General features: G+C 46.5%; 1 protein-coding gene across 1 annotated transcript in view; it reads left to right on the plus strand.

Annotated features, from left to right (window-relative positions):
* Positions 1-1,588: 1,588 nt before the first annotated feature.
* Positions 1,589-13,283, plus strand: part of VGLL4 (vestigial like family member 4) — a 104,002-nt gene continuing 92,307 nt past the window's right edge. The window contains exons 1-2 of the mRNA XM_054166662.1: positions 1,589-1,718; positions 9,492-9,568. Of these exons, the coding sequence (XP_054022637.1) occupies positions 9,505-9,568 (64 nt within the window). The 5' untranslated portion in view covers positions 1,589-1,718; positions 9,492-9,504. The remainder of the gene's footprint in view (positions 1,719-9,491; positions 9,569-13,283) is intronic.

The raw sequence follows: 13,283 nt of genomic DNA on the forward strand, positions 1-13,283 counted from the left end.
CTTTCCCTCTTGTCCTATCACTTGTTAGTTGGGGGAAAAGGCCAGTGCCTGCCTTGCTACTATCTCCTTTCAGGTAGTTGTAGAGAGCAACAAGATCTCCCCTCAGCCTCCTCTTCATGCTGAACAACCCCAGCTCCCTCAGCCACTCCTCCTAGGACTTAATGTTCGAGACCCCTCACCAGCCTCACAGCCCTGCTCTGGACACGCTCCAGCACCTCACTCTTTCAATGAGTAGTCTGGTGGCTTACTTTCCTTCAGTTACTCAAAACAGGCAACATCTAGCAAGCCATGCTCCTGAATTGCTTGAGTCCTGAAGATATTCAACCTGGAAGGAACACTGCTGCAGAGCCAAGGGAATGCCAAGAGGTGCTGGTGTCCAGTGGCAGGGTGCTGCTGGGAATGCAAGAGCTAAGGTGCTTTTCCCTTTTTGCAGTGCTCTGGTTTTGAGGGACAAATCATTCAAACTTCTAGTCCTGTTGTGGTCCTAGCTGGGAGCTTGTACTCTGGGAGTGCCGGAGAGCAGCTGCTGGCTGCTTTCCTTTCAGACCAGTCTGGCAGTTTCCCCCGATGGCTGTGTGAGTCATATCAAATGCAAGAAGGGATTTGGTATAAACACGCCTTCTGAGTACCAGTGGGGAACAGGAAGTAAAGGGAATGCCAGACCTGTCCAGACCCAAGATTGTCAAATCATACGGAATATGTGGACATGACCTCCTTCATGCTCCAGCCCATTTGCAGTGTGTTACCTCAGCATCTGGAAGGCTTGCGTTTTGTCATCAGTGCATGCTAGGAAAAATTGCTTCATCCAAGGGGTCATTGGGCACTGAAACAGGTTACCCAGGGAGGTGGTGGAGTCACCATCCTTGGAGGCATTTAAGACATCTGGATGAAGTGCTGAGGGACATAGTCTAGCAGTCGTGTACAGGGAGATGTTAAGTTGTGGCCGAAGGTCTTTGCCAACCAGGTGATTCTATGGTTAAGTGTGCAGGTGGCCATTAAGCTACCTCTCAGCTGCAGATGGAGCATTTCAGTCTGTATGTGTGCATGTTGTGTGTTTCTGCTGCCAAAAGCCGCTTTGCTTTGTTCTTCAGCGACGCTTTTTCCGCCCCCCCCTTTCCCTTTCTTTCCAGAAGAGCTATTTAAAGCCCGGCCGAGTCAGCCCAGCGCTCCTCCTTGCTCCCCTTGCCCGGGCAGCCTAGGCGGGGGGGCGGTTGCTGGGGTTGTTTTGGCTGCACAGCTTTCTCTCTCCTTAGACCCGCTCTCCCCGGGCAGCGGGAGCAGGTTCTCCCCGAGCCCCTCCGCTGGGTGTGCGGGGCGGGGTCCGGCTGGGTTCCCGCTTCCTGCAGGCGGCCTGCGCCGTGCCGTCCCTACCTGCGAGGATGTGATGTCAGCAGCTCATTACCCTAATTAGGCTGAGCTCATAGCCGGGCCCGGCCAATGGGGCCGCCCGCGCTCCCCACCTGCTAGCAGCAGGATTCCATCATTCCTGGGATTCCTCCCCGGGGCCGTGCTGCAGCCAGCGCCGCCGGGGCTCGCCGCGCCTGCTCCGCTCCGCTCCCCTCCCGGGCTCGCCGCCCCGGCCCTGCCCTGCCCCGGCGGTAAACAAGCAGCCCTCCGCCCCCCACCTCTGCTCCGCCCCTGGCCGCCCGGCCCGGCCCGGCCGCTCGCCGGCCGCCCCAGCCACGCTGCCGCTGCTGTCGCTGCCCGGGAGCACGCTGGTGAGTGAGCCCGCGGGCGGGGGAGCGGCCCCGGGGCCTGGCCACCGAGCGCAGCCCGGCCTGCGCCGGGTGTGAGGAAGGTTCGAGGCGGGACGGAAGGGGGCAGGTGCCCGGCCGAGGGTGGCCGGCCCCGCTGCCCGGCCCGGAGCAGCCGGGGGGAGTGTCGGCGGGCGGGTGAGCCTCGCCCGGGGGCGCTGGCGGGCGGGATGGAGTAGCCCCGGCTTGTCCGCTGCGGGACTTTCCCTGGGCTGGGCAGTGGGAAAGTCCCGGGAGCGTTTGGCGGGGCCCGGGGTGCCGCGGGGAAGCAGCTCAGCCCGGCGGCGGGGCCGCGGAGAAGGGGCCGAGCCGGCCCGCTGCCGGCAGCTCTCCTAGCGCGGGGAGCCGAGCAGGTCTCCCGGGGGTGGCGGGGCCGGTCCTGCCTCGGGCAGGGCGGCTCTCCTGGTTGAGAGATAGCGGCCGGTGGCCGGCCCCTGTGCCTCGAGGTGCCGCACAGGTCACGGCGAAAGGTGCAACAGGAGAGCTTTAGGAGGTGTCCTGATCTCAATTCTGTGAGGGAAGTTGTTTTAAGAGCAGCAGGATCAATCAGAGAGTGTTGTGACTGCCATGTTAAAGTCATACCTTGGCTTGAACAGGGTGATGTTCCTTACGGAGGAAAGCCCTGGAATGTAATCGGAGGGTCTTGTGGTGAAATCTTGTAGAGCAAGCCCGGAGGACACTGTTAAGGCTTTTGGCTCTGCATCTCCTCGATTCCATTTGTAGCGAGGTTCTGTTTACTCTTTAGCGGTGCAGTTTCAGGCCGTTCAGTCAAGCTGGCTTCGTGTTTCTCGGATGCTGTCAGAGGTAATTAGTTTTTCTGAGTCAAGCTGACCGCAGGTGACACCCATGCACCCCTCTTCTGGGAGCGCAGTGAATGGGAATCTAACAACCTTTCCCGCTGACATCTGAGAAGCCACAAAGCCAGCTCGTTCCACTTCTGCCCCGTTGGTGCTTCAGGATTGTCAGGAACGAGAAATAATGGACATGTTTTAATTAAACCAAGGAGGACTAGCTGGCCAAGAGGTAATTTTTCTGGTTGGATTTTCTCTAGCTTTTGGGAATTGTTTAAAGAACATTCCCCACAAAGCAACAAACTGTAAAACTGGGGTGAAATCCTTTGTGCAGGCAGAGCTATGAAGAACCCTTAGATCCAGAGCTGTATAAAACTTGGAGCAATTTGCTCCACCTGCCTTAATAATCCATACACTTTTCTTAAGGCTCTTCCCCGAACTTCTTGGCCTCTGTTTGTATTTTCCTGTGTCCTTTTGAGGGTATTTGTGGTGTAGAATGTGTTTTCCTTAAGTGCCCTGCATCTCTCTCTCTTCTCATCGGTGTACCACCTATTGGCTTGATATTTGGGATCAGTTACCAGATCTACTTTTGGTCACAAACAAAACCCAGATCTGGCCCATTAGGCTCTGAGTTTGGGTATGTCTGTGCTGTGCACTTGCATTGTTTTGTGGAGCAAGCTACCCGGCTGAAACAGCATCCCTGGCATCTCTCACTTGTGTTGAGGGGCATAAGGATGAAATGTTGGGGGCTGTGTCACCTTCCTTGCCTCTGCTTCATAACAGATGTGGATGCTGCCACAGCACCCTGACACCCACCTGAGAGTAAGCAGTGTCTGAGTGATGAGCACCCAGAAATGGTGCTGAAAGGGGCAGGTCTGCCGGTCTGGTAGAGAAGTATGAGGAGAGTAGCTGCAAAACAGAACAGAAAATCATGAGTGCAGGCTTTTGGGGCATTGTCACTGGAGAAACACGTTCACACTCTAAAGCATCAGGAGGTTCTTGTTTGGGTATGTGTACCTTTGATAACGGATACAGTATGGAGACATGGGGAAGATTAGTTTGGTTTTAGACACATGAAGTTTTCTGTTGTAAAAGGGTGGGTTTCTTTCAGTTCTTCTTACTGCCTTTAGAGATTTCACTATGTGTTTGCAGCAGAGTGTCTAACATAAGATGGACTGAGTGATCCTGTAGATACAGCAGGTTAGACTTTTCCCCTCTAATCTCTTGTGTGTGTGTGTGTGTTAGAGTTTAATTCAGATGCCATTGCTCACAGCTTTCTTTTTAGAACCTTACCTTGTTAAGGAGGATTTATGCAACCAAAACCCAAAAAGCACAAGGTAAAATGCCAAAGCTTTGCTTTAAGCTTGTAATTTTCTGTGTAATAAGTTAAATTGTTGTTGCTGTTTGAAGAGTTGCCTGTTCAAACACATTTTCCCATATGCAAAACACGCCTGGTGAAAAGAGGGGAAAAAAAAGACAACAAACTCCCAAGTACTGAACAAATACATTTAAAAAACCCCAAGCAGTGGTGTTTCAGTGATGCCTTTGGCTGGGTGAACTGAGCTCACTCTGAAGGCTGAGTTGTACCTGCAGGGTGATGATCGATGCTGCGTGGCTGTCACAGTCTGCGCTGGGCTCTCGCAGTTCACGTTTCACGTGGCTGGCTGGGTGCTGACAGGGCTCAGAGGTGGCCATGTGGAGTACCATGTGCCGAGTGGTGCTTGCAGTACAAATACACTTTGCTCTCCTATCTCAAAAAAACCAGAAGATATGGACTTAGTTTGTATAAAACCTCCTGCTTTATCTTCCTTTCCCCTGCAGACTTACTGATTGCGCTGGTAAGTTGTGTTTGGGTTTCCTCTGTGTTTAGCTTTCTTCAATGGAAATCGGCTGAAGGCTATTTCTCTGGCTGCTTCTGCTGATGGATTTGGATGGGCCCTGCCTGTGTGGCCCCAGACGTGAGCTGCTTTTACACCATTTGACCACGGTGTTTAGTTAATCTTACTTTCCCTGTACCTGTGTTGAGTTACACTTCACTTTGGTTCTCACTCTTGGTTGTTTTAAGTGTCTTGTTTCGTTTTCAGTTGTTATAATGAGTTATTGATCCACTCCTTCCTCCAACAGCCCCATCTCTGTAATTTCACCAGGCACATGAATTCAAGTACCAGACTTTTCTCAGCCTCATCAGAAGATTCAGCCTTTCTCCCTCCTTGGCATCATGCAGATGTCTGTCTTGAATTCACACTGAGCTTTAAGAGAGAACTCTCACTAGGGTCTCTTTTCACATGTTTCTTGTTAATGTATCTACAATGGCTGTTGGCTGGGCTGTTCTGTTTGTCTATCACACCTGTGCTCCAGGTGTCTTAACGACTGTGATCTCTCCTGAGATCTTCATGTCCAAGCTATGTCTAAATACTGATTTTCTAACCTGCACAGTGTGTCTTTTGTACAGGCCTTGTGGTCTCACCACCCAACTTTCCCCTTGTTTCTGCCACCTAATTTGTCACTAGTTAAGACTTGTTCTAGACAGAAGCCATCACAACTCCATAACAGAGATTATGCCCCAAACATCAACGTCCATGTTTTGTTTTCCTTTCCTGTCCTTTCACTGTTCTTTCCTTTAAAAAGAAAAAAAGGCATAAAGTTCTTCTCTTTTTCAAACCTTTCCCTGCCATACCCCACTGTGAGCAGCAACTGTCATGGGACTGAATCAATGTCTCATTGTTCAGTCTGCAGTTGTGCTCTGGTGCCGGTGTCTCTGCTGCCTGTTTACTTAAGCTTCAAACAAGCAACGCTGGGGTTTTTCCCCCGTGTGCTGTCCCTGAGGCTTGGCGGGAGCTGTGTAAATCTATGCAGTCCCCGAGCTGTTTGTTTTCAAAAGCTTGCATTTCTCTGGGCTTCAAACAAAACATCAACAACTGCACTTTTGCAAAGACAAGAGCGCTGGGTGTCGGTGTGGAATTTCAAAAGGCTTGAAAAGGAGAGGGAAGATCATGGGCTGCTTCCTTCTGCTAATGGGTGTTGTGTTCTTCAAGTGTAAAAACTTACTGGTGGATGTGAAGTGACTTGTCTGGCAGTGTGACTTTCTGGTTGTACCTTCTCTCTCTTCACTGCTCCTCAGAATGTTCTTTGCAGCACAGGTGAGGTGACCAAGTAGGGGAATGCTGAGGGAGAGCATCAATTGATAAATAGAAGGGCTAAGAAAGTAATGTTTGAAATGTAGATGCACTGTAGAAATGCAGATTTGACAAGTGGATACAAGGGGTCAAGGTGTTTAAAAAAGAGCTTGTGGCTTGTGTCTCTTTAGCAGTTAAGGTTTTCTGACAACTAAGAAGCTGTTTCCCTAGTGTTCAAATGAGATCTATCCAGAAGAGGTGAAGTTTGTGTGCTTGTATTTGCTGGTTGCTCATTTTCCCTGATGAGGTCTGGATGTAGAGCAACACTTGCTCAAGACTGGAGAGTTTTGATGAAGGTACTTAGAAAAATTCAGCTTTTGCTTCAGGTTAGTTTCTGCTGCATAGACAAATTTCTGTGGCAGGCAAAGAATGAGTTGGCTTTTATAAGGAGCTGGCTTTTTAACTGGCTCTTTTTGTCAGAACCCTGGAAGTTGAACTATTCTTTCATTTCTGAATCTATGTTCATTCAATTCTGAACCTCCTGAGGATGATGGAACTGTTCACCAAGGGTGTCTGAGGTCTTCATTAGCTAGTGAAGGCTTCCTGGGAGTCCCTGTATCTGTTACTGTCCTAGCCCAGTTGGGCTGGAGCTCCTCTCCTGTGAGGACAGCCTGAGAAAGTTGGAGTTGTTCAGTTTGGAGAAGAGAAAGCTCCGAGGAGACCTAATTGTGGCCTTCCAGTATCTGAAGAGGGCTACAAGAAAGCTGGGGAGGGACTTTTGAGGGTGTGGGGCAGTGGTAGGACTAGGGGGAATGGATCCAAGCTAGAGGTGGGGAGATTTAGATTAGATGTTAGGAAGAAGTTCTTCCCCATAAGGGTGATGAGACACTGGAACATGTTGTCCAGGGAAGTGGTGGAAGCCTCATCCCTGGGGGTTTTTAAGACCAGGCTGGATGTGGCTCTGAGCAGCCTGATGTAGTGTGAGGTGTCCCTGCCCATGGCAGGCGGGTTGGAACTGGATGATCCTTGAGGTCCCTTCCAACCCTGACAATTCTGTGATTCTGTGACTTAGGCTTTTAAGTTTTGAACTGTTTAAGAGAAGGTTATTTCTCTCATTCTCGTAGGCAACTTTGATTTCTGTCCTGAACTGTTACCCCTGACTTCTTAGTTTAATTTAGAGATCGAGGGATATTGTTAGCAAAATAATCTGGACGTTTATGACTCCTTGAAGGTCACTCTCATAGCTGCAAATGCATTCAGCATGTTTGCAAAGCCACAGCAGAAATGGTATTGCTCCCTCTGTGTGAAGGGCAGCCCTTTGGGAGAAGCTTTTGAGTGGACACAAGGTTCTTCACAAGGCTTCAGCTGTCAAGACACACTTCTGGAGTGCTCTTGTGATACAAACTTTAATAATATCCAAAGCTACAAAACTGTATTGAGGCCAGTTTCAGTGGAGTTGTTTTTAAAGTGTCTAATTTCCTGGATTGAATTAAGACTTGGTTCCTGTTTCCTTCTCTCAGCGTGGACCTCTGTCACCGGCTAATTCTCTTAGCAGGAGCATGTTCCAGAGAGGGGTTGGGCATCTGCTACTTCCATTATTTGAGAACTGCTGAGAAAAGGCTTCAAGAAAACAGCAGTTTCTTTTCAATAAAAGTAATTTTTTAAGTATCCTTTGCATTGTTCTTTATCCAGAGGGTTTTCTTTAAGAGTTAACCAAACCTCTCTGTGTTACCATCTTTGAAATTCAGGGCAGAGCTGGTTAGTGCTAAACCATGCTTCAGCCATCACTTTGGGCTTGCTTCTGATCAGACAGTTCAATCTTTTTTTTCCAACTGAATATTCACTCTGTTCAAGGAATGTGTGTGAGAGGGTCAGTAATGAACAGTCTGGGAAGGAAGAAAGTGATGCTCTTTTAAACTCCATGAAAACAAAGCAGGGAGGAAACCTCAAGCATCAAAGTCTAAGGGATCAAAGTGGAGTGATGCTGAAGGCTTCTGTAGCGAACACTCTCTTCCACATCTTGCCTTTGATTGGGAAGAGAGTGCAGCCAAACATGATGTAAAGAAATATTTAATGAAGGTAGACTTAGTGAAATAAGACTCTGAGATCTTGGTTTCTAAAACCTCTTGCCCACATGTACTGCCTTTAAATGAAAGAGTCCTCTGATTTTATAGGTTTAGTTAAAATACCCTTCTTGAGCACAAGCCGATTCTGACAGGGAGGGAGAATTCATCTCGCTATCCTCAAGCCCTACCTTATTTCGAGCATCCCTTCTTGCACAACTTCTTGAAAACAAGACTGGATTGAATCCTTTATTTTATATATATATATGAAAATTTCCTCCTTCTTAAAAAGACTTTGCAAATCTCTTCTCTCATGCTTTAAAATCTTTGATTAGTTGTAAAGCCTTTGATGTAACTTAGGGCCCTACCTTATTTCAAGCATCTCTCCTTGCACAATTTCTTGGAAACAAGACTGGATTGGATCCTTTATTTTTTTATATATCTGTCTCTCCTCCTTCTTAAAAAGACTTTACAAATCTCTTCTCTCATGCTTTAAAATCTTTGATTAGTTGTGAAGCCTTTGACGTAACTTAGGGCAAGGGAGGGGAGGCAAGGTTTATCATTTGTAGTGCAAAGTCAAGGAAATTGCTTCCCACACATATGCTTGCTGTTAGGGCTCTATACATGTGTTTGAGATTTCTGTGGCTGCCACTACCTTTTTTTTATTAAGATCATAGTGTAAAGCAAGTCAGAGTGAGCGGTTCTTACGACAGGATAGCATGCTAGTTTTGGGGGAGCAGGGGGGGAAGCACAAGGCAATTGTTAGCAGTCCTGGCTTTTCTCTCGTTCTCCATTTGTTTTCTGAGCAGTTCTGTCTGTGCTGCTGCCTCCTTTGAAAATCACATAGAAGCCGTTGGTCTTTTAACAAAAGCATCTTGGCAATGTTATTCTCTCCCTTCCTTCCCTTTTGGAATTTCATATTGGAAGTTCTTTTTTAGGTTTGGAGCCATTGGTGTGAAGCGTTGAGAGCCTTTTGTAAGCTGTAATACAATCGCTTTTAACTCTTCTTTGAGTCTGTTGCTTAGAACAGTGCTGCAATGTGCCTTTTTGTGGCAGGGGGGTAAGTTTTCACATGTGGAAAATTAAGAGTTGTAAGGTGAGAAACAGAGGGGAAAAACTGATGTGTGGCTCTGATGACACAAGTGACATAGACACGTGTCCCTTATTCAACTGTATGTTTGTGAGTAAGAAAGTGTCTTAGTAGATACAAGTTTTGTTTGGTTCTATTTCGGGCACGTGAGTGTAAGGAGCACAAGTTTATAGACTACTGTGGGTCTGAAGCCATCTTCTGTTTGTGTCAGACCAGCCATTGTCCTCACTTCAGAGGAGCTGTGTCTGGGTATTGTCTTGAGTAGCTAAATTTTGGGATGGAAGGCTGGCACGGGGGAGGCAAAACCCCTGACAGTGTATAGCAGTCAGCTGTGTTGCAACATGCGTGAGCAGCAGTCGTCAGCTTCAGCCAAGTGCTTGAGAATTTGGTCTTCTGGTTTGTTTTGAATGAGTAGCTGGTGAGAAAGCTGATTGCAGTGTTTCCTCATTTTCAGCAGTGGCTTAGTTTTAACAGGTCCTGTGCTGGTCTAACATGAGTAAAGCAGCAGAGACAAGAATTTTGGGTTCATTCTGCTGTCCTGCTCTTGCTGTTCGTTGCTGTTTCCTTCTACAGAACCTGATGCGTGCATGCTCGGGGCTGGGCGGCATAGCACTGCCTGTGTTGTGGGAAGGACTCTGCCAGCTCACTCTTTGAAACTTTGACTCTGAATTTTCCAGGATCCCAAGAGGAATGGAGACTCCATTGGATGTCTTGTCAAGAGCAGCGTCTCTAGTACATGCTGATGATGAGAAACGTAAGTCTGGAAACTTCATTCTCTCTTCTGCTGGGTCCGGATGCTCTGTTGGCACTATGGAGCAGCTTTAGCAAGCTCTGCATTTTCCTGAAGACATGTAGAAAAATTTCTTCAGAAGCCCTTTAAGGGTCATTTTCCTCAGGTGTAACACCAGGGCATTGCATTTAAATTAGGTATTACACAGGTATTCCTGTTACTTTGAAAAGGTTCTCAATTCAGATGAGGTTCCCCTCTTTTCCCAGTTGCATTTGCATTGTTAGTAGACCAAAAGCTGCGAAGGAACTGCCAGCAAACTGAGGATGGTTTGAGATCTAGTGCTGGCTAGTGATATCAGATAGACCTGTGCACATTTAAGAGGAGGGTAGGAAAAGATTCCTTTCCCATTCAGAGGGCTGGGGCACCTCTTGTATGGAGATAGACTGAGAGAGCTGGGACTATTCAGTCTGGAGAAAAGAAGGCTCCAAGGAAACCTTATTGTGGCCTTCTGGTACCTAAAGAAAAGCTGGGGAGGGACTTTGTAGGATGTCAAGAAGTGGTAGGACTAGGGGGAATGGAACAAAACTAGAAATGGGTAGATTCAGATTAGATGTTAGGAAGTTCTTCCCCATGAGGGTGGTGAGACACTGGAACAGGTTGCCCAGGTGGAAGCCTCATCCCTGGAGGTTTTTAAGGCCAGGCTGGATGTGGCTCTGAACAACCTGCTGTAGTGTGAGGTGTACCTGGCCATGACAGGGGGCTTGGAACTGGATGATCCTTGAGGTCCCTTCCAACCCTGATGATTCTATGGTTCATAAGAACTTAAGAAGCTATCATTAGTAACAAGCACTTTGAGAGAGCACTTTGTTTTCCTTCTGCTGCTACTGCAAGGTGAGTACAGGGATTTTAGCACAGTGAATGATGTCAGTTCTGGCTCCAGAGGCTCAGGTTGCCAATTATTTGGGTGATGTTTGTGCTTTTGACATTCACACCGAGCGTTTGGGATGGGTCAGCTAATGTTAGAATAATGTTTTCAGTCCTGCCAAATTGCGCTGCAGCTTGTAGATCAGATTGCTACCTACAGGATTCACGGTGAGCGTTACAGGCTTTTCCTGGTTACTGTCAGCACTCAGACGGTGTCCTGGGTAATAGCTTGGGCAGATGCTAACTACAGAACTGGTATTTTGCATTTCACCAATAGTATTCTGGCTGTGGCTTCTGTGTGAAATCACCTTTTAAGGCGAATTCAGCTTTTCTTCTTTTGACCTTTGTTCCTTTTATTCTGTATCTGTTTTTTGAGAAGTCATTGCCTTGAATGTTGAACAAAAGAATTGATTTACTCCTGTTGCTGATTAAGTTAAAGTCTTTAATTGGAAAGTAAGCAGTCCCAGTACTTTAACAGGCCAGAAGCACCAGAATTTGTGTGGATAGTCACAGAATTTGTGTGGGTAGTCTGTAAGGCGTTCATAAAAATGCAGGTTTCACACCCTGATGAGCTCTTCTGTATTGCTGGCTCTTAGCTGCATAATGAAAATGGGGTTTGCTGTTCTTTCATGTTCACCTTGCTGTTGGATAAGTGCCAAGGTTTTGTTGCTCCCACTGCAGTGGAGTGATTTGGTTGATTGGCTGCAGTTATTGACTACTACTGATAAAGTCAACAATAGACCTGGAGGAAATAATTTCAACTGTGATTTTTGTCCTGAGGCTTGCTCTTGTAAACTAAGATGTATTAGTACAAAAAGGCAAAAGCTTAACCTGTTTTCTCTTGATTACTTTTAAAATACATATTTTGAATATGTATTTTTGAATCTCTTAAGTTTAAATGCATTCTTTTGGGTTAGCTGCTGCCTTAGACTCTCGTTTGATTTTGAGTTCCACGGGGTAGGAATGTTGGGCTGGATTTAGAGAATCCAGAGGCAGTCTTGATTCAGTGCAACTTGCATGTGAGGAAGCTGATCTGTATCTGGTTCTAATTTAAATTCCTTTAGTCTTACCACTTAAACTTAATTAGATTTATGCCACTCTGCAGCTTCTAACTTGTGCTGTCTCTGAGGTTATCCTGTTGTTGTTCATGCTGCACACCAAGAACGCCATGGGAGGAAAAGCTGCTGAAGGGAAGAAATGAGGAGTCCAGACCAGACACTGAACTTGCAGCTTTGTGGAGTTGGCCCCAGCTAGACTTAGCTCTGTGTTACAGAGTGGATACAAACAGCTTAGTTAGTCTGGATGCTGAATATAGCAGTTATCCTTGAGCTTTCCAGCGAGGTGTTTGGCATGGAGCTCCTGGGGTTCTAGCAGTGATCCTGTCTGCATTCCTCTATCTCCTGTTTGATTTGTCCAACAGTTGCTAATGTTCCAGTCATGGCCAAGAGTGCACTCATGTATTTATTTCTTTACTTTAAAAGTAGATTGCTTTCAGATACTCAGTATGTGAACAAACTGTTCAGTTCATTTCAGTGATGTTTCTTGCATTTAAGCAATACATGAGGGAATTTGATTGCTGATTTGTTGACATTTCTAGTGATACTGTCAAGTTAACTGCTTCCACAGTTTCAAATAAGGATTTCAGATTAACTCAGTTTCTGAAACACTTCTGTTCTTACCCCGAGTCTTATACTTCTGTGCTGTAACAGAAATTTGCCTCACAGACAGCCCCTGATGCCCTTGGCACATTTCAGGTCAAAATTTTGTCCTTTTTATTGCATTGAGAGCAAAGGGAACACAGCTATTTGCTCTCCTGTACATGACAATGCTACCAAGTACCTCATGGTTAGATTCCACTAATGAAACAATAAATCTGCTTGTTAAGATACACTCATCTAAGCTGTGGAGTTGGAAGCTGTTCACCTGCTGCTTCTAACAGATCATTTAAAGCAATTAAGATATCCAGTTGAACTATAGTATCTCAGAATTATTCCTCTTTATAGTTGTTTACTATTGCAGTTTTTATAAGAAATATAAAGGTGGTCTTAGCACTTCTGTCATCTGCTGTGAGAAATACACCCTGGAGCATATGAAATGTTTTTGAAGTTAGGCTCCTACACAAGGTATAAAGCAAGCTGCAGTTGATGGTGGTCCCTTACTCATATACATCAATAATTTTCACTGCCTTTTTTCTTGCAAGCGTGAGCACTGTTTGTAGGCAAACCCTTGATCCTCTCGCAGGCATCTTAGTGTTGCAAGCTTTCCCACCCTGCTAGGCTTTAATCCCATCTCAGCCTCAGCTCCCAACTCATTTGTATAGCTCAGCAGCTTCAAGTGTGTTTCCAGAATCCCAGCAGTGCAAATGCAGGTTCTTGTTCAAAACCAGGCTTTGTTTCCTGAAGCTGGTAGGTATTTAATTTGATTCTTGTACGTCTGGGTTTATTCAGAGGGGGAACATTACATAAAAGAGTTTCTTTCTAACATGAAAGATCCTCTTATCTCTGTGGGCACTCATTGCAGTGCCAAGTAATAGAGAAGTGCCTTCCTGTATATTCAAATCACACTCTGCAGAAAACAAATACCTTTAAACTTAGCAGCACTTCAAGAAATGAATGAGATGTGTGCCTGGGTAGATTTCCCAGAATGCTGATTGGCTTCCTAAACAAACATGACCTTGAGGTTTTTTTAGGTTTGGTTATTTGCAGCTGCACCTATGTCAATAAGGTTGACCTGCAGTGATAGATTGGCACTGTGTGTTGCCTTCTGTCACATCTCTACTCTTTCATGAGTTGTGCCTTACGCTGTGTTTCGACAG

This window comes from Dryobates pubescens, chromosome 1, assembly GCF_014839835.1.
Source record: "Dryobates pubescens isolate bDryPub1 chromosome 1, bDryPub1.pri, whole genome shotgun sequence".
Classification (NCBI taxonomy): domain Eukaryota; kingdom Metazoa; phylum Chordata; class Aves; order Piciformes; family Picidae; genus Dryobates; species Dryobates pubescens.